The following is a 24190-nucleotide window of genomic DNA, read 5'->3' on the forward strand; positions in this document are numbered from 1 at the left end:
CTTCAAAGTGACCAATATACGGAGTTCATTTAAAAAAAAAAAATTAAAAAAAAAAACCTTTGCCTGTGGAACCTCTAGCCTCTAGCTCATAGTCAAACTAAATGTTTTAGTATGACTAAATAGACTAGTTACTTCAGCTAGTCCGTAACAGTGTGCTTTATTTCATTCAGTTCTCTTGTGCTTTTTGGTTTCTGTGAGCTTGCCTGCATCCTGCTTTTTGTTCTAGCACAGTAAACTATTCTACCATTAACTTGTCTTCTGCCTGACAGGAGGGTCCCCTTTGACCAGAGAAGAAAGAAAAGTCCAGACGATACAGCAGGCTTTTAAAGGCAACAAGTTCATTCTTTCAAGACAGCAAAAGCTGCCAAAACCAAATAGTGACCTGCCATGTGTTAGATTGGATAAATCAGGAAGAAAAATCTATGTCTAACTGAACAAATACAAGCAAAAAGATTGTCTGATACTTTAGCTAGAAAGTTGGGACTTGGCAATGGTCAAGAACAATAAAGATTTCTGATAGAAAATATGCAAAGTTGATGCATATAAACAAAAAGCAACTTAATAAACAGTTGTTATCATAAATAATTTGCACTGGAAAAAAAAGTTCACATTTTGTAGCCCCAGATGTCTTGAAAAATAGAAGAACAGAACAAAACCAATCTGTATCATTACAAAATAAAATGGAGCTGCTGAACAGCAGCGTGTTATTGAAGGTATGCAAACAGATATGCAAACCTTCTTCCTCAATCTAGTTGTGTCTCTTCTGTCTGAGAAATATTTATTGACTTAGAAATAAAGATCTTGTTTTCTTTGGGGAGATGTTAATATGTTCCTCTCGTATCTGTCAGTTTGAGTCAAAACCTTAAATGTTCACATCTTTTTCTGCCTTGTGTGTGATTACTTCTATTCTTTGATCAATATCAAACTGCACTTTCTTTTCTTTTTTGTAAAGAGTCACCATTTCGGTTATATTGAGAGAAGTTAGCATGCACTAGAGTACTCTCAGTTGTATTCGCAGTTCCCTAGGATAATTTGTCAGTGTACCATTACATACACTTTCAGATGGGGCTTTTTTTTTCATAAAACCTCTATGAAGTTAAATGAGAATAAGGGACAGTATTAACGTGTAAACCTATATGCATAGAAATGCTGTAATGTTTGTGCGTTCTTCTGTAGCTGTAGTAAGACACTGAAAGGTTTTAATGCTCATTGTTTCCCTGAGAGAAGAGCAAGAAGAGGATGCTTCCGAAAAGCTTGACATTGTCTCCTGTGTCTCCAGAGTTCTATAAAGTAGGAATACTTGGCTACCTTTCTGCAGTTGCGTCCACCAAAGTACTATTGTTTCTGAATTACTTTGAGAATGCTAAACAAAGTGCACTTTTGAAGAGCCCAGAGTAATGGTAGAAATGTTGCTGAGGTTCTGCTTATTTTCATTGGGCTGGTGCATCGCGGCTTGGCTTGTGCCAATCACAGAATAGTTTGCGTTGGAAGGCACCTTAAAGATCATCTAGTTCCAACCCCCTGCCATGGGCAGGGACACCTTCCTCTAGACCAGGTTGCTCAAAGCCCCATCCAACCTGTCCTTAAACACTGCCAGGGAGGGGGCAGCCACAGCTTCTCTGGGCAACCTGTTCCAGTGTCTCACCACCCTCACAGTAAAGAATTTCTTCCTAATATCTAATCTAAATCTACCCTCTTTCAGTTTAAAACCATTCCCCCTCGTCCTGTTACTACTTGCCCTTGTAGAAAGCCCCTCTCCCGCTTTCCTGTAGGCCCCCTTCAGATACTGGAAAGCTGCTATGAGGTCTTCCCAGAGCCTTCTCTTCTCCAGGCTGAAGAGCCCCAACGCTCTCAGCCTGTCTTCATAGGAGAGGTGCTCCAGCCCTCTGATCATCTTTGTGGCCCTCTCTATATATTCTTTTTCAAAATTTTCTTCCTTTTGTGTTTTCATTTATTACCATTAAAGGCATTCTTTATCAAAACTGTTAGTTTCATGGCTGAATTATTTAGTAGCTTGTAGTATATTCAGCAATTGTGCAGCTGTTCTTTAGAAGTGATCTTCTAAAAAGCAGAGAACGCCAAAAAAATTCTCAGTTTTAAAACCTTTTCAATTTAAAGTTCAAAAATGTCTCCCGATTCTATTGTTTCTTGACATTTTTGCCCACCAAAAAGGAAATAGTGAATGTCCTTAGAAGTACTATGGTGAAAACTGTTTTGGAGGTATTTCTGTATATTTGTTTTGCATCAGAAATCTAAACTCTTGAGCTTTAGAATATGGCATTTTATGTGGTGCCTCTTACTTTTATTATGAGATACAGCTCCCTGAAAAGGGGGAAGATGGACTCTGTCTAGTTGTGTCTAAAACATCTGTTGCCATTCGTGGGCACCGTTGATAGTCAGTTATGGAGATGCAATTCCTGGTAGGTTCAGGATTTAAAAACTAAGTTAAGTCTATTGTAACTGAAGCAGATGGAAAAGAAAATGTGTGGTATAGATTTTGAAGCTGAATAGTATTTTTTAACCTTTGACTGAATCACTCAAGTTTGCTATAGTGGAAGATAAGCTCAGTTTGCTGCAGCAGGTGCAAATGATCCTTCCTCTGATTAGAGACCTGTTGCTTCTAGTCAGAGTTTTGTTCGTGTGAAAACTGAGGAGAAAATGTAAAGTATTAAAAGCATCAAAATGGGATGTATGCTCAGTAGTGGTTTCCTTTTCATTAAAGCTTTTTTGTTGAAGAGCAACTCAGGACTAGTAAAGCAAAGCACCTGAGGATTACAGAAGTTAACCTTCATAAATAAACCCTATTCTAAAAATTATATATGAAGTTATATATTTTCCTAGAATATATATTCTTGTTGCAAAAGATACACCAGAGATTTGTTTCTTTATACTCTTGGTGAAAAATCATTATCCATGAAGATAAATACCTTCTTCAAGGGGACTACAGATCGTGGGTTTTACCTTAACATATTCCAGTGCCGTACCATTTTTCATGTTTTGGCAGAAAAGTGTCTTAGAAAAGGAACACCAGCCATAAATCCTGAGAACCTTTCTTCTGGATCCTTTATTTATTAGTTGAATGTGCAGCAAAGTGCAGTAGTGTGTAGGTGTAGCCATATTAGTGTTGTTCATAGATACACATCTTTGGCAGGACTGACTTTACTGGTACTCCATCATATGTATGTTTTGTCTTCTCATTTACTCTGTGGGAGGGAATGCTTGTTTTAGTCCAACCCTGGCCAATAGGTTTGTAATCAGGAGTATCAGAGTCATAAGAATAACAGTTGGTGTCTGTAGACCAAGAAGTGTCCTTTTTGACAGAGGTATGGCAGGAAATTGCAGTAAAACACCACAGATTTGAAGTCTTGTATGAAAGGTGGCAGGCAGGCTTAAAATTGTTTCCAAACACTTTTGCGTTACATGACCATGTTTTCACTAGGTCGTAACTTTTAAATTTTCAAAGCCCAGTTGTGACAACTGAATTGATACTTCAGCTGCTTAGCTATTATCAAGAAGGAATGTTTTAGGGAACAAAAATGTTGCTTTGGGTAAGTTAATCCAAGACCTATTTAAATGAGCCAGAATGGCAGTTCTCTTTTTGAGAACAAGTATTTGCAAGGTGGACATGCAGGTGCAATCTGCCTTTTCTTACTATTGCTGATAATCCATGCAAACTTATCATTTATACATGCTGCACTGGTGCTTCATTAGAGACTAGCATCAACACTCCAGATACTTCATTGTGCTGACCTCGTTTCAGGGTAGGACCAGAGAAATAGCATGACTTTCTCTGCAAATGGTCACAAACTTCCCAGGAAATATGTAGTGCAAGGCAGTGAAGCTGAGTTTTCAGTGTTTATCATACTCTTAACTGCTGAGGCGGCTTGGTAAAAGAAGAAAGCTAGTAAGTTAGGAGCTGACAGATGAGGAAGGAAATAAATTAGTCCGCATAGGAGTATAAAAGCAGATGCGAACTGGGACAGTGGCAGTAGAAAGAGGGATAAATTAGAAAGAGAGGAGAGAAAAATAGCAATAAATATGAGTCGAAACGAGAATACTGAGGTGAGACGTGGAAAGAAGGCAGCAGGCTGGCTGTGATGAGCTCCCTGCCCATCCCTTTTCCTCTTTGAGAACCTGGAAATGAGTCTAGATCTCTGTACCCCAGGCATACTGATATCCCATGCTTGTCTGGTTCAGTATGATGGAAAATTTCTCTTTTCAATTTTTTTTTTTCAATAACTGTGTATCAAATATTTGTTGAGTCAAGTACTGCCTCATCTAGAAGATAATGTTAAGAGTGCCTGAGTAAGCATTAGTTTGAGTCAAGCAAGTGTGTTGTGATACAGGTGCTGCAGTTTTACACAGGAACACTTCCACTTATGATGCACGTAGTAATGATGCACAGAGATAATAGGAAATATGGCGTATCTGGGAGATGTTGCCTGTAAAGCTCCTGTATGTTTTACTGCAAGAAAATGAATAGTGAGTGGGGCAAATGACTACAGGAAGGGAATGGATTGTTCCCAGGTTAGGGCAATAGAAAGCCTGTGTGAAACAGCTCTGGTTTGTTCCTGCATCTCTTCCAGATTCTTCACAGCGACCTTGTTGTCTGGTTGAAAAATATAAAACTTGACTTTCAGAAGCATTGAGTGTGCAGTTACAACTGAAGTAAATGGGAGCTTATTGTTTTGAACATTGTACTTTGAATTTTTGTTGTCCTTAATAGAGAAAATGTAACATCCAAGTTAATATGTTTCAAGTAGGTCTTCCTAATTTTTTTTCCCCAACTCAAGCTTGGAGCTAGTCTCATCACCATAGATGTGATTTGAAGATGAACTTATTCATTTTTTGCTCTTACATACTGTGGTGATAAATGCCTAGAGGCAGGAGAAAGGGAAATAAATTCTCTGTGCCTGGTCAGGATGAGTTCTCATTAAATGTAGTGCATGCCTGAACAACTTTAAAATAATAATATACCTTATATTAATAGGCTATAATAATTGCTTCAAGTTGCATTTCTAATTTTAAAGCTTGTTCATATGCATGTTGAACACTCTTTAATTGTGTTGGGATTTTTAGCAAATGAAATTATGATTTCCCATCAGGAAATCAGGAATAAAACTGTGTGCCAGGATGTCTTGGCTGGTAATTCTTGTCTTCTGGGCTGTAAAATCTTGGTCCCATCTTCTACAGGAGTGTTCTCTCCTGTCATTACTGAAGTCACCATTCTGGAATGGGGCAAGGTGTTAAAAGTTAAATTTTAAATATACAAAACTAGATCTCTTTCCATATTTCTGTAGTGTGGCGACTTAAAATTTTGTATATCTTAAAAAGGGAGGGGCAGGTTCCAAGGTGTAACTTGCATTATTTGAAAAGGTGCATTGTTCCAGGGCATGTGTGTATTGAGGAAGAGTGCAATAGCTGCTACCATGTGTTTGCTTATATAGATACTTAAATAGCATGCCTGGCTCAGGTTCATTTGACTTAAATACAAAATGAAAATCTTCTCTAAAACTGCTAGCAGTAGGCAACAATTTACCAGTATATGAATGAGCAAGCCACAGCAAAAGAGAGCAGATATTCCCTACAATGCTGAATGTTGTATTTGCATTTACAATAGTACTGAAGGAGAGAATAAATCTTTTTCAAACTGAGAAATACAAACTTTTTCTCTTTTTTTTGAAAGTATATAGTGAGGGGGAATTTCAGCACTGATGGGAGTCATGATAGTGGCTGATGGAAATCAGTTCTAATGTCTTTTACATAGGAGACAGAAATTTCTTATTTAAAAATAAGATTCTTTGAAGGCAAATTTCTCCATGCAAATCCTGTCATGAGCAGAGAAATTATTGCAAGAATGAGACATTGTGGAAGAGAAGGTTTTGATAGATTTTGCAAAAATAGAAAAATAATTTTAATGCTACCTTATGATCACCATGTTTGCCTGTGATAGCTTTATATAATCATGATAGAGTACTGATAATGACACTTTGGATTCAAATTCCTGATACAATCCTCAAGGTAAAAATGAAACTGATGGTGCTTGGCCTGTGGCCAGATAAACTCCCTAATGTTTAGTCAGGAAAGCTGTCAGCAGAGTGAAGTTCAGCCTTCTTGCTGGCCAATGATGCAGGTTAAAAAGATGCAGAAGAGACAGAGGAACATGTGATAGAGAGTTGTCTTATTTCTGTGACACCCACGTGGCCTCTATCATTGGCAGTAGCTTGCCATCTTCTGGTCTTCTTACATGAGGCATCAAGCAGCTTGCTTTCCGTTGTGCAGTCAGAAATGCAGACACAAGGAGACACTGTCTCTACACTGAGACGATACTGTGAGCTAACCAAGAACATGAATTTACAGCATAGTAACTATTCCACACTAGTTCCCTATGCAGTTTTTGGGGTACGAGTAGTATTCTGTCCTCACTTTGTGGGAAGTAGGTATGAGGTAGGTCATCCCACGTTCAAAATGTCCATGCAAGAGAATAATACCAAGAAGCTAGTGGTGGAGAAAATTCATATGCAGAGTTACTTAGCAGTAACTTTTCCTTGAAAACAAGCTGGTTTTTAATCTCATTTTTAGAAGACTAACTAAGCCCCTTTTATAGAATAACTTTTCTGATCACATAATAGTGGCTTATAATTAAGAATTGCATTGATTAGCCTTGGAGGACACAATTAGGTACAGCTTAGGGATGACTTCATTTCCTTTGCTTTGGCATATAAGAATCAGACTGTAGAAATATTGAAGCACTGCCTTCATGTGCCTTTATAGGTTTGTCAATTGATGAACATTAATTAACTCATTGCTTTAAAAAAAAAAGCCTAAAAATGAGAACATGGCAAATTGTAAAGTGATTGAGGAAAATTAATTGTCAGCAAGAAGATATTTTTGATACAGTGTTCAACATGTAAACGTGGTAAAACTGCTTTTTCAGAAATTTGGCAGTGTAATTTCATAACTGCTTTTTAGAAAAGTTAATTCCATATCTGTGTTTTTAATTTGTAGGTACATTGAAACCTTGAAGGAGCACAAACCAAAAATTGTCTGGGATGAACAAATTGCTGAACACTACTTTGAATACAAAAAGTGAGTTACATTTATTAGCTTACTGTTCTGCAAATATTTTTGGGCATGGCCCAGTACACAATGGATTACCAATTAACTGTAGCATGCAACTGAATTCAGGAAATGGAAATGCTGCTGTTGTTTGTGATCTGTGTGTCAACACTAAACTGCAGCATAAAAGAGTGCTTCAGGCAAGGGAAGTAAATCAGAGAAGCATTAATGGAATAATATAAGTTAAAACAATCTTTAGAAGAGAATTCTGATGAGTCATATCTTTCGAAGTTATCCATCAAAGTTATCTGCTGAGTGTCAGTTAATCAGAGGCTCTGAGATTAGTACTGTGAGCTGTTGGATGATTACCGATAACCCGGCCAAAAATAGTTCTGAGAAAAATCTGTGGTACAAGAGCCTTGTTTTACAAGTCCTAGTGATAAGATTGGTCAAGCAACAGACTTCCACTAAATGGAATGGACTTTAGAGAAGTATAATGAGAATAATATCAAGTGACTTCCAGATAAATTTTTTAAAAGGACTGAGAGCATGAAGGGAAAGGATAATAACTTTCTTTGTCCTCCCTTTTTCATCATGAAATGACAAGAGGATTCCTGATGCTAGGAAAAATCCATTTAAAGCAGATTTTTTAAAAAAAAACAGCAGCATCTTATTAAGCCTCAGTGATAATTTGCTATTTTTGTATGCAAATATACAAAAATACGGTAAAATTATACAAACAAAATCCTACTACTTCTACAAAACTGTGTCTTGTATATTACTTAATGCACTGATGGTGTGAAGAAGACACACCACTGAAAACAAAAGTAAAACATATTTTAGGGTACTTTATGAAAAAAAAACCTGAACTACGTTATTATTTCTAAAATACCTTCTTGGTTTAAATAGTTTTAAATTTAAAAAAAAAAAACCAAACCACAAAATGCAAAAATGTCCTACTTTTATATTTTTAGTTTAATTTTCAACGTTTCTCTCAGCCTGTAATTTTCTCCTGACTTCTCAGTAACATGTATTTCTTATTAGAAAAAAAAAATTCTGTTGGTCAGCAGTGTTTTAATTTATGTTCTTTGTTTGTATGAAAGGACTGGGATCTGTGTTCCTTCATATTTAATTCTTTGGTATCCTGTTGCAAAATCAGTTTGTGCCAAACAATTACAAGGCTTTTCATGTTAACTAAAGAGAAATAAATCAGAAGCTTTGTTTTACTGATCTTCATGCGCAATCCAGCTGGAGACACAATGATGAAATGTGGATGCTGGATGAAAACTTGTTCTCGACAGAGTAAACTTGAGGGCTGTCTTTGAGTGGCATGCTTCTGGGATTCATTTCTGAAACACATTTCCTAAACGTCTCCTTGCAAACTGAACGTGTGGGAAAGGGATAGCTTGTCAGTAGTACTACATCATTTGCCTTTGAAAGCCAGTCTTTGGAGATTCTTGCTTGTGGGCTTCCTGGAGGAGTTTTTCATGCATAAAGCACACTGGATCTGAAAATCACTCTAAACTTCACTTGCTGCGCTGTGCTCTGCAGGCAACCGTGTGGCTCAGCGTGTCTGCAGTGGTTCAGCCAGCTGCTGGGGAGGGTTATTTAAGGGAACTCTTTTTCAGTTACTGCTTTGCTTTGCAAAGGTTCAGTTACATTGGATGAGGGTGGTGGCCAGGCCTGAAATATGCTTCACTGGTAAAGCATCTCACCTGGAAATCTTGCATGTCTGCAGTTGCTATGAAATGAAATAATGAATCTTTAAGCAAAGCACAGCTAATAATATTCATGTAGCAGGCAGAGACAAACTATTACAAATAGTTAACGAAATGTGTTGTCTCTGAGTGCTTGTCCCAGTGCACTTTACAGATAAGTATGCATTTACATAATTTGAGAGATTTTAGGAGCAATGCCTGCTTGGTCTCTCTGTGTTTCCTTCTAGCCTAATTGGTAAAGTGGTGCTGTGAGGCCACTTGTAACTCATTCGTCTCGTTATTAGGGGTTTAAAATGCAGCCTTGGTATACGTGCCTAGTGTAGCTTGCCCTGTCTATATATTTTATACTGCTAGCATTTAATTTAACCTGAAAGATAGTAATTTGGGGAACTGGGGAAAGTCTTTCACAGTTTGCTTCTGAAAACCAAATGGCTTCATCTTTTTCAGATGCACATTTAGTAGGCACAGCTGTCTTTTACTATCTGACAGTTTTACAATCCAGTTGCAACAAGATATCTCAGTGTGTTTACTTAGATCTAGTATCAAACCATCTCTGTTGTGAGATCTCTTCTTGGATCCTCTATTTTCACTGTCAGCCTTTTCACGTCTTTTAAGAGTTATCCTCCTTAAAGGCCACTAGAATGGCATAAATAAGTATCTTGTCTAACTCTGCCTGTATTGTATTTTGTTGTAACCAGTTCTTGGATGAAGTGTTATGCCCAAAGAAGTTTGTGACTTTCATCTTAACCATGAAAGTTACCTGATTTCTTCCCAAACTTTGTGTTAGTTATTAGGAAACTGTGCTCGTTCTTTAGATGTTTTGAAAGGCCTTCTCCTGAAGCCTTTTAAGGAATCCTTTTAGATAACCAGGGATTTTTGTTGTTGTAGTTGCGGCATGATGCAATTGCTGTGCAAAGGCTCCTCTAGCAGGTCTTTGACTCTATACAGTCACGTTTTGAACTTTCTAACTTTCCAGCTGCTAGCATTGTCAAAGCCCATTTAAGTAGGATGATTTTGTCAGGAGGACCTTTCTGACAAATATTCCTGTAAGTGATACCTGCAGGACAGTGACATGGTTGAATACTTGACTTTTAGATATGTTGTGTACCTTATCTTATCTTTCTTTCACCACCACTTTGGATTTATGTGCTATGATATGTTTGTATCTACCATAGAAAATGGGCAGGAGCAGGAGTTCTTATCTGCAGTAGAAAGGGAAGAGAAGTAGAGAAGATTTTGGCCCTACTCTGCCCTTGGTAGATAGAGTAGCCAGAGTGCAAATATGGAATGAATGGAAGTTGATGGCAAAAGTGTCTGATTTCAGAGACTGAGTGGCTCAGCTTCCAGAGTGGAATGAACACTAGGTAAGAAATCTCAAAGATATGAGCTACTAAATGGCAAGTAGTCTCTGTCTTTGGTATGGGTGTATGAATGCTCAGTGCTGAACATACTAGCATATCTTATTTTTAAAAGCAATAACTTCTTCAAATTAAATTGGCAGTTTTCTTCAGCACTGTCTTTGTTTCCTTTTCGTGGGAAGGAATAAAACTGGTTTTGAATTCTAATCTCAGCCAGAAGTCCTGTGGGAATCTATCAAAGCTATTGCGACTATTTGGTTTTCCTGTTTTGCAGAAATAAAGGAGGAAAACATGCTGTCTTCTATCCAACTCTGAAGGTAGGTGCCACTTTTTCATGTCATAGGGCTGTAAGAGGAAAGAGGTGTTTACTTGACTTGTTGCATTATTGAGACACTTGAGAAAATGTTGAACTGGATTTAGGCTTTTGTGAAAGAAGTTTACCCTCATATAGTTGTTATGATTCAAAGCTTCAGCTGCCTGTACAAGAAGATTGTTTTTTCTATGTCATGCATAATGGGGTTTTGGGATCTTTGAAGATTAGCCATGTCTACAGATAAGACACACCAGGGCAAAACAGTGCTCTGAGAGGATCTGTTCAAGTCCACAGTTCATGTGCCAGCAGACATGCTGACTGTCAGGCAAGAGACTGAAGAAATTTTCTTTCCAGTCGTGTTGGCTGGAAGCTTGGGGAACTTTTGTCTTCCTCTGTTAATGGGGTCCTGATTCTCCCTGTCAGCCTGCATCACCCTGTTTTCTTCAGTTCTGTTTCCCTGGATCATATTTTAGTGTTTTGAAAACTTAAGCAATTGGCCTTACTGAAGTCCTTTGGCAGGACAGAGAAATTCTGTCTACACAATAGTCTGCAATATACCCGAATACAGGCAAAAATGATTACTTGCAGCCTTAGTTCCTAAGAAGCTATCTTTAGATTTTCTCAAATTAAGCTAAAGGGAGTATCTTAAGCCTCTGCTGACTTTTAATATTGGAAAGGAATTGCTTCTGTAGTGAAAGTATATCATATTTACAGAGAACAGAGACATTTTGTATGGTTAAACTAGTGTGAAATGACCCAAGGCTCTGTTTTTCTGAACAGGATTGTTATCTTAAGCTCCATTAGTACAAGGATATTTCCCTTCATTAATCTAATATTGGTGGAATTACTAGCACATACGGGATATTCATTACTGAGTCTATGTTCTTGCTAGTGTACCTGTCTTAGAGTGTTACGAAGTTTCATTGCAAAACTATCAGAGAAAAGATAGATCATGCTGCATGTTGTTATGCTACGTTCTCTTTGGCCTTGTGGGAGGATTTCTCCCTGCTATTGTCAGTACTAACCAGGTTAAGAACACTCATTCCTGTACATTTCTTTCATTACTTCTTCTCTAACAGATACTCAACTGTGGTGGTTGGTGACTTTATGGAAACGAGTTTTCTTTCCAATTTCAACAAGCTTCAGATTTGTATGCTGGGGCAAATCAAAGAATTGTTCACATAATGGTGATCAGGATGGTCAGGGAACACTTAGTTTTATTACCCCATGACAGTGTGTTTCTTCCCCTTTTTGATGTTATAGTCACTGGCAGGTTGCTCAAAATTGGTTTGTTCATGATTAGTTAAAAGCAGTCATGAACACTAGGCCCAGTGGATCTGTTAATGATGCCTTGACACCTTGTTCTTCTTTCTATGGAAATGAGTTTTAAACGCATCCCTGGTGTGAGCAGTTTAAACATTGCAGTGCTGTACTTCAAAATAAGAAAACCTGAAAGTAAAAGATTGAAAAATAATTGTTTTTATTGTCTGAACTGAAAGAAGTGCAGAACATGAATTATGGCATTGCTTCCCTTGTAAACCAATGGCTAAACTAACTCTAAATCAATGGCTGGAGCTCAAATGGGGATACTTTTAAATATTAATCTCCCAGAATCTCTTTAAAATAGAATTGTGATAATGAAAATTGGGACTCTGTCCTGGGCAAAGGCAAGGGTAGGTAAGAGATCTTGATGGTATTTGACAAGTTGTTCTAATTGTCTTCAGTGATAAAGTTTTATTTTACCCCTGAGACATTTCTGGGAAGAGTTAGAATTTCTGTACATTGTAAAATGATAGCCTAAATTAGAATAGTCCTTTGCATAGTTCATAAATCTGATTTATTTCTGTGGCATTTTGTCTATTTAGCTGGTTATCTTTTATTAGGTCATTGAATTAACTGGTACAATTAACTGTCTCTTACGGAGTGATTGCTAGCTAACCCGAGAGTATTTGAAATACAGACTAGATTTTTTCAGTATCTGGTTCAAGGATAGATGTTTTTAAAAAGTCTGATAATGGCAGGAAGAGATAGCAGCATGGAGTGTCTAATGTCTCTGACTAAAAGGTAATTGCTTTATGTGTCTTTGTCTTAGTCCATACAGTTGCGCTTAGAGCTTGCAAAAGAATTGGGCACTGGAATATCCATCTGGGAACTGGGACAAGGCCTGGACTATTTTTATGACCTGCTTTAAAATAAGAGATGATCTGGGAAAGACTTTATTTGCTTCACTGAGACTCCATCTTCAAATGAATTTGGGTATCCTGGAGAGATGATTTTTAAAACATTTTTTGTAATTTATGTCATATCTGTATTAAACTTGCATTTTTCCCAATAAAGAACCTCTTCTGATTTGCCACACAGATGTGATTGTTGGTATCTGATAAAACTCAGAGGAAAAAAAAAACAAACAAATTTCTTTTAAAGCTCCTGAATTCAGAGTCATTGAAAATAGACCAACATAGCTGGGATGGCATCAGAGTTGAAAGTATTTTCTGAAATGCTTTCTACAAGAAATAAAATGGACAACTTGGTGCCATCTGATCAAAATTTAAGATGGACACCTCTCAAACAATTGCTGGTAATAACCAAAGGAAGTGAACAAATAAATCCATCAGATTATGTCCAGCAAATTTAATATCTGCTGGGCCCTCTACGTCTTGCTGTCTTCTGATAAGGTAAGTCAATGTAAAATGTTCGGGGGGGGAGACCGATTAGATATTTTTCCCTCAAGCTGGCAGAAAATCAAGCACTGACAAGCTAAGCCGTTAGCTCTGTTTTTTCATGTTAGTAAATTCCTTAAGTAGTTCAAAGTCACAGTAATTTCAATTTATGACTTGTTTCTAAATTGATTTTGTTACAAGAGATGCTCTGTGATTTTACTCTTCTGCTTAGCCTGCTTAGTGTCTCAGTTTACAGTATTTAGCACTAGTGCATGATGCATTAGTGGTTAGTTTGTGGGAACTGTAATGTTTAGGACCAGAGGCTGTAATGGTAATTATGGATTTCATGGATAGCCCCAACAGACAGAGCCCCAGAGCAGCTCTGACAGCCCCTTGACTTACATAGGTGCTGTGAATGTGATCAGCATCTTTGTGCATGAAGCTGTCATTCTTTAGCTGTACATATTGGTGCTTTCGTCTCCATAATGCAGAATTTTTATGAACCCAAAAGCTGTAACAACCCATCAGTTTAAAACAAAGCCAAAAAATTGTGTCCCTGCTTTTTGGTTTACAATATTTGTGTTTGTAGAAATACACAAGCTTCAAGGGCTAAGAGGTGCTGGGAATGATGAGGGTGTCATTGGTCACCAGCAGAGACTCAGGCAATAGCTCTGTACTCCCACTGGTGTGCTTCTTGCCACTTACAGTTGTCACAAAGGTAACTGCACTCCTCTGTTTGCATCCACCCTTCCCAGTAATTAATCTCAGTGGGGAATTTATCTGCCCCTGCTGTTTTCAGCAGAATAAATCCCACTGTAATCCACCATTGATTAAAGAACTATTGATCTTCACCTCTCTGATTTAGTTCTGGCATCTCTCGACTTTTCACATTGCAAGAATCCAGCAGGGTTTACTAATCAGTCTTCTTTCTTCCATACCATTAGTAATAAGATAATTTGCTACGTAAATCCTTGTGTTCAATTAACTTGAACTTTCTAGTTCGTTCAAAAGCAATTTAAAGTCACTCTGGCAATGGTATCTAGAATAGCACAAGAATTAAATTCTACTACACTGGTTTTTTACTTTCAGTGGCACTACTGAACCAGAATGTCTCAGAAATAGTCTGTAAGAAATGGAAGGGGTTGTGATCTGAAATGGTATACATTTTTATATTAGCTAGTAGGTAGCTTTCAAAACTGGGTGTGGGGAAGAAAAGAATATTTCATTTTAGCTTGTTGTTTCCTCTGTAGAAAAGGTACATGTAATTTATCACTTTTTAAATATTTTTTTTTATATTCTGTGATGATGCTCTATGAAGTTCAAGATTCCTGTTTGTCTGTGAGTACAGCTATGTTAGAAGTGTCTTTTGCATCCTTAGAGATAGAATGAATACCTCTGTGTGTCAAAAAGATCAAACTAACCCTTGCTGTATCATGAAAAATAAATACCAGATGAGAAGTGCATTGCGATTTTGAGCCATCCATGGTATATAGGTGCTTGAGGCCAAGGATGTTGCCTTTTGTCTCTAAAGGCAAAACATGTTCGTTGCTTTAGAAATAATATTCCAAAAGAAACAAAGTTGGCATAATTCTTTATTGTGAAGTTCTCTGTTAAAAAAAAAAAAAAAAAGAAGTGAGCACCAGAAGGCATGTGAGCTCCAGAATGAAGGAAGATCAGCTTCTGATGGATTGGTCTTGTGTTCACTTAATTTTTCAATGTGTGGGAAGGTCAGGTTGTCTTTTATTAGGTATCAGAGAATCCACAAAGAAGTGTGGCATCGGTGAACCACCATGAAAACAGGTTTCTTTTGAAATTTGCACCTAACCGCATGTATGACAAGATGACACAGGAGAGAGATGCTGGTATGAAAGTGGGTTCTGCAGAGCAGCTGTTTTTATTACTTTCCCTCAGACAAGCGGGGAAGACTGAGCGAAGGGCAGAAGGTGGGTGGGAGTGCTGGAGTGGCACTGCTGTAAGGACCATGGTGGGTGACTTTCGTTCCCTCATTTCAAAAAGAACTGAAAGCACTGTTTTACAATGCAAAGAAACATTTTTCTCTAAAGGGAAAAAAAAAGTATGTGTGTTTGTTCTCCCACAGAACCAAGTACTCCTTAAATGAGGTACTTGCAGGGCAAGGCCGAAGATACTGGACTTAAAGAACTGACGGTATGACTAGGGAGAAATTATCTAGTGTTCCTATTAAAACAGCTTACATCTAGTATAGCAAGTGGGGAAATGGAAGTGTGTTTATTTCAACAGAGTATTTCATCATTCAGTTTTCTAAGATACATTTAAGAAAAAAAAAGCTGTGCTCTATAATGCAATTCTGTTGCAAGAAAAATTTCTGTGTATTAGGGTAAGATTTCAGGTGCTATGAATTTAAAGCATTTGGTTGCCTGATGCCAGTCAGAGCTTTCTTCCAACTGGCCTTTGCTCTTGTGTTTCCCCAAGTTTAACTTTTTTGGGTTAGACTCATGCAGGTTTAAGATAAATAAATTTTTCTGCACAATTTTTATTGCATTCACTGAGAAAAAGAAATAGCTGATTCTGTTGCAGCTGGCCTTTGATATGAAGCTAGTATTTTTATCATCAATTATCATCCCACACATCATTTTAATAGTGTGCAAAGAGGTTTTTTATATCTGTATACAACTAAGTATCTTATAGAGACAGAAAAGAGGACTTAGATCTGACTACTTGCAGGATGACAAAGACCATACTCCTGGGGTAACAGCATCGCATCTTATCTCAGGAAATGTGTCTCTTGTGGTAAGTGTCTTGAAAACCAGAGCTGCCACAGGCGCTCTGGTTTTACCAGAGTATTGTGGAAAATAAATTGTTTAGCTTGTCTCATTGTGAGATGCTACTTCTTCAAGGAAAATTGCTTCAGTACCTTGTTTTATAGTTCCTTTTTGTTATCATATGTAGGTGTCAAACTCCAGAATTAACTCTAGCTTCCAGGTAAGAAAGCTGGGAGTGAAAGAGAAGAGGTAAGGTAGACTGAAGGATGACAATAGGAAAACAGCTTCTTTAACCACTTCTTAGTCATAAAGAATTGTTGAGCGAGTCATAACAATTTAGTGGTGTTTATGGGCTTGGGTGAAAATATAAAATACCTTTTCTGTTTCTACTATGAGCTACTAGTGGTAATTATTTTTAAGGGTGGGGGTGGTGTTTTGTGCATACTTCTCTGTGGAGACTGCAAAGCTAATGGATGTTCATAGGAACTGTAATTACAGTCTCTCCTGAATTTGGGATGTGTCTTTTGAAGTTTACTGTTTTGATTAATACACAGTGCAGCTGTTTGACTTCAGTTAAACAAATGGCAGCACAAAGCAGATGGATTCTACCTCTGCAGCTTGAAGAGGTTGTATGTAGCTATTTCCTGAAAAATCCCATTCCCTCAGTGATCTCTTTTCTGTAGTAAGTGCAAATTAACTAAGCCCGAATTAGTGTTTTGTAGTCTACTGGGCAATGACTTTGATACTCTGTGTTGGGGAAAAACATATCGTCTCTTTAGAAAAAAAATCTTTAATATGAAAAATAACTGGAATAGAATTCGATTAACACTGCTTATTCAAAAGTTGCAAAAATAAATAACTTAACTTATCCTGTTAGCATTTGAGATTAAAAGCTGAAATAGGCCTTTAAATGTATTCTATTGGAACAAGAACATTATGACAAGATGTTATTTTGCAAAAAAAATGCAGATGAGTGGAATCTAAGACTCAAAATTGAAAACAATTAGTCATTTTACATTCCTACTTATATCAGTTACCTTTTCTGGATATATTTTAATGCTTATTTAGTTACAATGTAAATTAAAAAATATTTTAGAATAACTACTGTAGAAAAACCTATACGGTATTTTCATAGAAGCAAAAAAATGTTTCTTACAAGCTCTTAATGAAGTAAGTTCTTACTCTGACTTCCAACGTGTTAGAACAAATCCTCCACTCAACTGCTGAGAGCAAAGCAGAGGAGCACTTTTGCGTTGCCTTCACATGACACATAGATTATAATATTTTGATCTATCCATTGTGTGGAGTTTAAATAAGGTACAATTTAGCAATTATCTGGTGCGGGAAGGCAAAATACAAAATAAACTAAAAAGCTGCCCCTCTGTGTATGAATGCTCAGCTTGCTGCCCACGTGGGAGTAGAACTTAATCACAGGGCACTACCTTGCCCACCTGTTTTTTTCGAAGAAGGGTAATGAAGCTCATGTGAAAATGTTCAGTGTAGATAAGCAGCATATTGACTTTCTAGAGACTTCCTAACTCTCCTAATTTCATTTACCAGAAGCCACTAACCACAACAGACATACACGTGGTGGTAGAAGGGGACAGACCCTCCAATTTCTAGATTGCACGCCATGTTTTTTTTGTATAAGTGACTAGCTGTAAGGCTTGCAAGTTTGTTGCATTTTTTTTTTCTGCAAATCCAGGCAGTTCTTTGGAGCAGGGCTATCTAATGTTCTAGCTCTGTCATCTTTCACTGTGAAGTTCCTGCTATGTGTATGACTGCAGCAGGGATTGCCTGAGTGATATACCTCACCTTCCTCAAAGGTCTGTGCGCATGGAATAGAAGTCATAAGATTATGGTGTTTCACCATTTTCCTCTAATATGTAAAGTCTGTACTTTATGGTTACCTCTGCTGCTCATCCTACTCAAAAAGGTAAGACTGAATTTTGTTTTCCTTTATTGCATACATTTGCAAGTGTTAAAGCAGCTCAAAAAAAGCTTACGGACATCACCAATTTTCACTAAACATTTCTATTCTTCCTTACAATCTGCATTTAGGAGTGGTCTAGGTAGGCATTTTGATATATTTCTGTGAGTTTTCTTCCAGTGGACAGCATATACTCTAATATATGCTCTCTTTGCTTGCAGTTGTGGAGAATGGGACTGTGAATAGATACAGCCAGCAGGCAGTTACTGCCCAATGTAGGAAATTATTTATAACTCTGTATATCCATTTTCACCCAATCTTTAATGTTTCTTATCTGATTTTTCAGGTGAACTCATGTGGTGCAGAAAAGTTAAGTTGCTATAGATTATTTGACTGTTATTAACAGTTTTTGCAACCTTTTTGTGTTTTCCTTTGCTTCTTTTGGGGGCTGAACAAAACAAATGTTGTGAGCGGACACGCTTGTATATCATGAGTAGATGAAGGCCCAGCAGTAGCAGCATCAGCATTCTTGTGCTGTGGAAGTTAGGGAAAAGATGCCTGGGAGTGTTGTGTGACCACGCTGAGAGAGAAAGGAGAGAGTGATTTATGGTATTCGCAAAGCTCGCTCCCTAGTCCCTATAGTTGTTACAGTCGTATTGTGGTAGGGTGGCAAAGCTCAGCTCTGCTCATAGCAGCTACCTCTAGGCTGATTTCCCTCTTGTATATAAGTGCTGTTTCAGTTGCCATGGTGGGAGCTTTTATGTAAAACAAGTGATTGTGTTAGTTTTGCTCTGCTATTTCATGCCCTTATGTGAAAAACCTCTGCTAATAATATTTTTCATTTTGTTCTCATTAAAACAACTTACAACTCTGGCTAAGTGAAAGCCACAGCACCTTTGTTTTGTGCTAGAGCTAGTGCTGAACCAGGTGGAGGTGTTTGGAATAATTAACGAAGACCAGTTCTGCTAATGCAAGTACACAAATAGTTTCTTCATAAATGGCAAGCACCTCTCTTCACAAATACATCATCTTACGTGTTGCAACTGTAGATACAACTTAAAATCAGTCAACTATTTGTTTTTGAGTCCAGGTAGCGTGCTGGTATCTTTAGCTGGAATTAACATTAGAAAGTGTTTTATTCAATGATGCCTTTAGAGTCATAGCACTAAAGATTGTCTGCTGTATCAGGCCTTTGCATGCTGCTTCTGCCTTTTAACTCAGAACTTTGTATTTAAATTGCTTTTGCTGTTAGCTTGGAATTGTTTTAGATGGATTTTCTGTGTCAAACAGTGGGCCAGGATTTTTAATTCTAACTCCTTCTTTCTTCATTCACATCAACTCTGAAATTGTGGTTGATGTGAAGATGCAGTTGCACACACGAGATTGGCTGAGCTCATGTCTTAAAAGCCCGGTTTAGAAGTTTATTGACTATTTTAAAGCACGGAGGGTTAAATTATACCTTTAGTATTTGCTTTAGGATTTGGGATTACTGCCTTTGATACAAGAGGGAATGGACAGTAAGTTTTAAGAGTTTTGGCTTTTACTGAACCAGATTTTTCAGTTGTTTTAATAAGAGAGTTAAAAAAATTATATAAATAAAGTGGCAGGAAGAATATCATCCCTAGAATGAAGACTTTCCTGTTCTCTCTAATATAGAGTGCTTAAACCTTTGGCATGAGCAAGGTCCCAGTTTTGTTTTCAGATTTCATCTTCTCCCCTGGCAGTAGCTATTGAGCTTACCCTGTGTCTCTTAAGGTGGTGGGAAGGGCAGGAAAGGGAAACACAGTGCTTGTGGCTGCTTGAGGGAGATGAGAGGGAGGGAATGGGTCGAAGCAACCACTTTCAGAAAAAACACACTTTCTCCTTTTCTCCCTTATGTAGGAGCAGCAGAGAGATAGACTTAGCAAAATGACACCCAAAGCCCTGTGTTACCAAGATTGTCCCTGTGCATTTTTGAGCCTTGTCTGTCTTGAAGCCAAGGAATATGAAATGTTTTGGCAGACTCAATGCTGTACCTTGGCATATATATTTGTGAAAACTAAGGTTACTGTTCTGATGGCTTCTCCCAGTGCTTTTTGGCGAGAATTAAGTTACTGAGTGAATTTTGCAAATGACAACATGAATGTAGTAAATACTTCTTGCCTTCCCAGGTACACATATTAACGTGTAATTTGAATTTCAAGTGTGTGCAGTATTAAACTAGTTTATCTGGTATATGAGAAGCCTTTTTCCCTTCCCTCTCAGGAGCCCTTGGTTGTTAGGGATAATAACTGCATTGAAAAAAACAGATAGGCTTCCCAGAGTGAAGAATTAGCAGAGGACAGTGTTCCAAAGAGCACACAGCCTTAAACAGATCTGGAAGACAAAGGATGAAGGGGAAACAAAAGAGAAAATTACTTTTTCAGTGTTGGGTAGTAAGTCTGTCACAAAGTCAAACAGGAGCCAAGGTTTCTGACTGTCTCATCACCTGCTGACTAGACCCTGCTGCTGAGTCATCAGAAACCAGAACAGGCCAGAGCAAAGTAGGGCCCTTCCTCACTGACACTGTGAGGGTCGTCTCAAAATCATTCACTGCAGAACAATCTGTTGACAGCGAGTTGGGGTTGTGTGTGTGCCAAAATGAACACAGCATGCTGCTGTTCTGAGGGATAGCATGAGAAGTGATGAGTCCCTCCCCTCTCCACCACAGATTAAGGGAAGATGGCTTTGCTTGTAGATACAGAGACAAGTAACTCTACAAAGGATAAATGGAAATAGTAATTTACACAGCATGCAATCAGGTGGAGGAATTAACTACTGCAGTAAATCAGACAGCCACAGACAGTAGCTGGATCTTTAAAAGGCCTGAATATTTTCCTAGTCATGCAATCACTGATTATACACTTTAAAGGGAGAATAATGGTGTTTTAGTTCTCTTGCCATTAGCTAAATTGTTACTCCTGTGAGGCATCTTCTCTTGACCCCAACTCCCCCCAATATTTGAACATTTTTTCCAGCACCTTGGTACATCTGGCATTTTCTGCATGTTACCTGGATAAGCTGCAAAAAAAAAAAAGAGAGAGAAGGATCTGTAGTGGATCATGTTTGCATGGGTGGCCTTGTGCTTTTTAATCTTGCTTGCGTACGTACTTCAGGGGGGTATATTTCTCTGCTTTGATAGTGACTGTGTGGTCTCTCTGTTTGTGATGTCTGAGTCAAACTGCTGTTCAACTTTCATTTCCAAGCCATTTTCTTTGTAAGTGAAAGCATTTTTTTTTTTTTGCTGGCATTCAAGCGATGTTGGTGTTCAGGCACCATCACTGCTTAAAGATTCCGCAGGCCCATTTTGCCACTGACTTGCATGTCTGGGAGCCCATTTGTTTTCTAGGATTTTTGTTGTTTATAATTAAAACAGAAGTTAGCAGTGCAGCTGCAGCTTGATTGCAGCTCTTTTGATGAATCTCAAATGAAAACATAATCTTGCTTCATCTCCTGCAGTTGTGTTGACTCAGTGAAAATGGGAGGAATCAAAAGTAGTAATAATGCCTTTCCCCCATCCTGCAGAAAATTTAAAACCATTATTTGGAAGGGCAGAGTGGTTCTGAATGATGAAAAGGAGAACGCTTCTGAGAACAGAGCTATGCTGTGAAGTTTTATAGCTCAGCCAGTTTTTATTGATAATGCTACTTTTGTAATAACACCCTTTTGCTTTTGAAGGTATTTCCGCTGGCAGCATCAAATAACTCACTTGGGGCTTTTCTGGAAGTAAACGGTTGCATCTGAAAGAATTTACTTATCATTTCAGAGCAAACCCAAAATAATGAGAGCTTTGCTTAGTGAGGAGCATTCTACAGTGCAGGTGTCAGGCACTTAAATTTGGACAGTTTCTTCATGATGATGGGGAGATGTCACCCAGACTGACTGCAGCCGCTAACAAAACAGGAGGATAATGGCATGAATCACCGCATGTGAAAATGTTTTTGAATTTCTGATAGTGTTGGAGTGGTCTGGAAGCGCAGCGCTGAAAGTGAGCAGCACGTGGTGAGCCCTCTGAGTTCTCTAATGGCATCTCTCGATCCAGCGCTTTTCTTTCACTGTAAAGCTTTGCTTTCTGTCAGACAGTAAAACTTGTGATGCTCAGCTGAAAGGCAGGATTTCATAAGTAGCCCCTCAAATGTGCATCACCCTGAGGAAGGATGTTTGGTTTAGTTTCAAAATTATCCATGTCCTGATAGATGTGTCATCCTTGTGCCATTACTGTTGGAATAGAATAGTTCCAGTTGGAAGAGACCTACAATGATCATCTAGTCCAACTGCCTGACTGCTATTGAAAACATGCATTAGAAGTTATTTAGGAAAGCGAAGCTGACTTTAATTATTTGCACAAAATTAAAGATCCCTACAGTGCTGTGTTGAATTGCCTTTAAAAGTACCTCTGGTTTTGAGTCTCCATCATGGGCTGTGTCCCATATATGGTCTATCTCAAAATGTAAATTAGGTGCTAATATGTCTGTCTGTAGGATCTTGGTCTAAGGACTTGGTAACGCTTTGGAGAATAAATCCCTTTTATTTCCAGTACTTGGAACTGTCTGGTAAAATGTGCATTCATAATAATGGCTGTTCTCCACTCAATTTGAACTATTCCACCTCATTTCTGTCAATGTTAAATTAAACTTTAAGAATTAAGAAGGACGAGGAAAGAAATTAAATTATGATGAGATAGGTCTGCCAAGCTTTATACTAGGGCACATAGAATTTATGGCAAGGAAAACTTGGCTTATCTATCAAGAGAGGAGATTATAAGAATTTATTTAGAAAGAAGCTGAAATGCTTATTTTTATTTAATGTCTCATGGATTGTTCTGCACATTATCAGAATAATTACTTCCTATGCTTACGTAAGTAACATTATTTTTCTTCAAACTATTTTACATTTCAAGTGTTTTGTCCATTAAAATGATTCTGTGTTTTGTTTTTGTTACTTCTGCATAAAGAAGCAGTTGTAAGCATGTATAGTGAGTATTTCTAAAGACTGTTCTTATAAAATAGTGTTCAAGTATGGAATAAAGCATGAACAAACTAAACTAATGCACACACAAAAAGAACTGCTAAGTGGAAGATCATTTTATTACCAAATCTGCAGTTGTTTCAAGACTGGCCTGTAGGTCTTGCAACAGAATTTGAATATTGCTTATTTGTTTTAAACTAGTCACTTTGCAGACCCTACCATTTCACTGGTATGGTCATGTGGGCCACTAGTGGAAGAAGGACAGATATTCATGAGTTCTGGGTAACTATAGAAGTGTTCCTCTGGCCTCTTGTGAAGGGCCATGCTCTGCGGGAATCCAGGACAGCTTTAGAAATTTAAATCTGAGGTACTTACATCTTATAGGTGAAAAGCTTGGAGGGCAGGGAAGAGCACACTGCAGGAGTATATAACTGAACTGAGTTTTGCATATATAGGAGTTAATACATGGGTTCTGTGTGTGTGAATGATATCAAATGCTGTGATTGTTGTAATCCCCTGTTAATAACGGGATTGACTTGCAGTACAAAATGACTTACATAATTCTGCATGCTGTATTATCCCTTCCAAGGGTTTTGAAGCTTTACGTGTTTTCTAGCCCTCAGTACCTCCTTACTTTATTGCAGTTCCTGCAGAACTTGTTTTCATGGAATGTTAATCATTGTCCTCAAACATAAATAATGAAGGGCTTTGTTCCATACTGATGGGCCTGTACGTGACATGGGTCAGGGAAACACAAGGCTGAGCCTCAGCTAAACCTCTAGCCAAAGACATCCAAATGGTAACGTTGCATTTTGAGATCTGACAACATCATGGGAAATTTTTGTGAGTATATTGGTTTTGCAACTTCTCTCTTGGGTCCTCATATAAATAGTGTAACGGGAATGGTAGTGCTACCCTGTGTCAAAGTGGTGTCCCCTAGCACAGAGCAGGGCAGTGTCTCCACCAGCCTGTGCTGAGGTCCTTGGTGTAGGCGTGCTGGAAGAGCCGCAGGCAGCTGTTCGGTGTTTTGCTTTGTCATGTTTTACCTCAGCACTAAATCCAGTATTCTAATTTTGATTCATCTCTAGGTTTGCGTGTGTACACACAGACTCTAAGCTCCTAATTTCTTTCAGTTTTTGGCAACATCCAAGTTTTGCCCCTGTGGGTGTGATGACTATCTGACCATTGTTTGATATCTGGGCCTGTCTAAAGTCTAGAAAGGGAAATTCAAGTTTATATTTCTGTAGAGAAGCTGCTGTGCCTTTGATTCCTGGCGGAGGAGTTGCAGTGTGCCAGGCCCCAGGGGAATGGTGATGCTGTGCAGAGAGCAGCAGATCTGGCTGCAGTAGAAAACTTGGGTTGGAGGAAACGGCACAGAGGAAGAAGAAAAAAGAATTATTTAATCCGGGAAGGTCTTAGTTCCTC

General features: G+C 38.2%; 1 protein-coding gene across 2 annotated transcripts in view; it reads left to right on the forward strand.

Annotated features, from left to right (window-relative positions):
* Positions 1–12810, forward strand: part of CHID1 (chitinase domain containing 1) — a 127077-nt gene extending 114267 nt beyond the window's left edge. For both annotated transcript variants that reach the window (XM_068399361.1, XM_068399359.1), the window contains exons 11-13: positions 7009–7089; positions 10410–10452; positions 12541–12810. In XM_068399361.1, the coding sequence (XP_068255462.1) occupies positions 7009–7089; positions 10410–10452; positions 12541–12639 (223 nt within the window). In that variant the 3' untranslated portion in view covers positions 12640–12810. The remainder of the gene's footprint in view (positions 1–7008; positions 7090–10409; positions 10453–12540) is intronic.
* Positions 12811–24190: the final 11380 nt, after the last annotated feature.

The sequence above is a fragment of the Nyctibius grandis genome, chromosome 4, assembly GCF_013368605.1.
Source record: "Nyctibius grandis isolate bNycGra1 chromosome 4, bNycGra1.pri, whole genome shotgun sequence".
Classification (NCBI taxonomy): domain Eukaryota; kingdom Metazoa; phylum Chordata; class Aves; order Nyctibiiformes; family Nyctibiidae; genus Nyctibius; species Nyctibius grandis.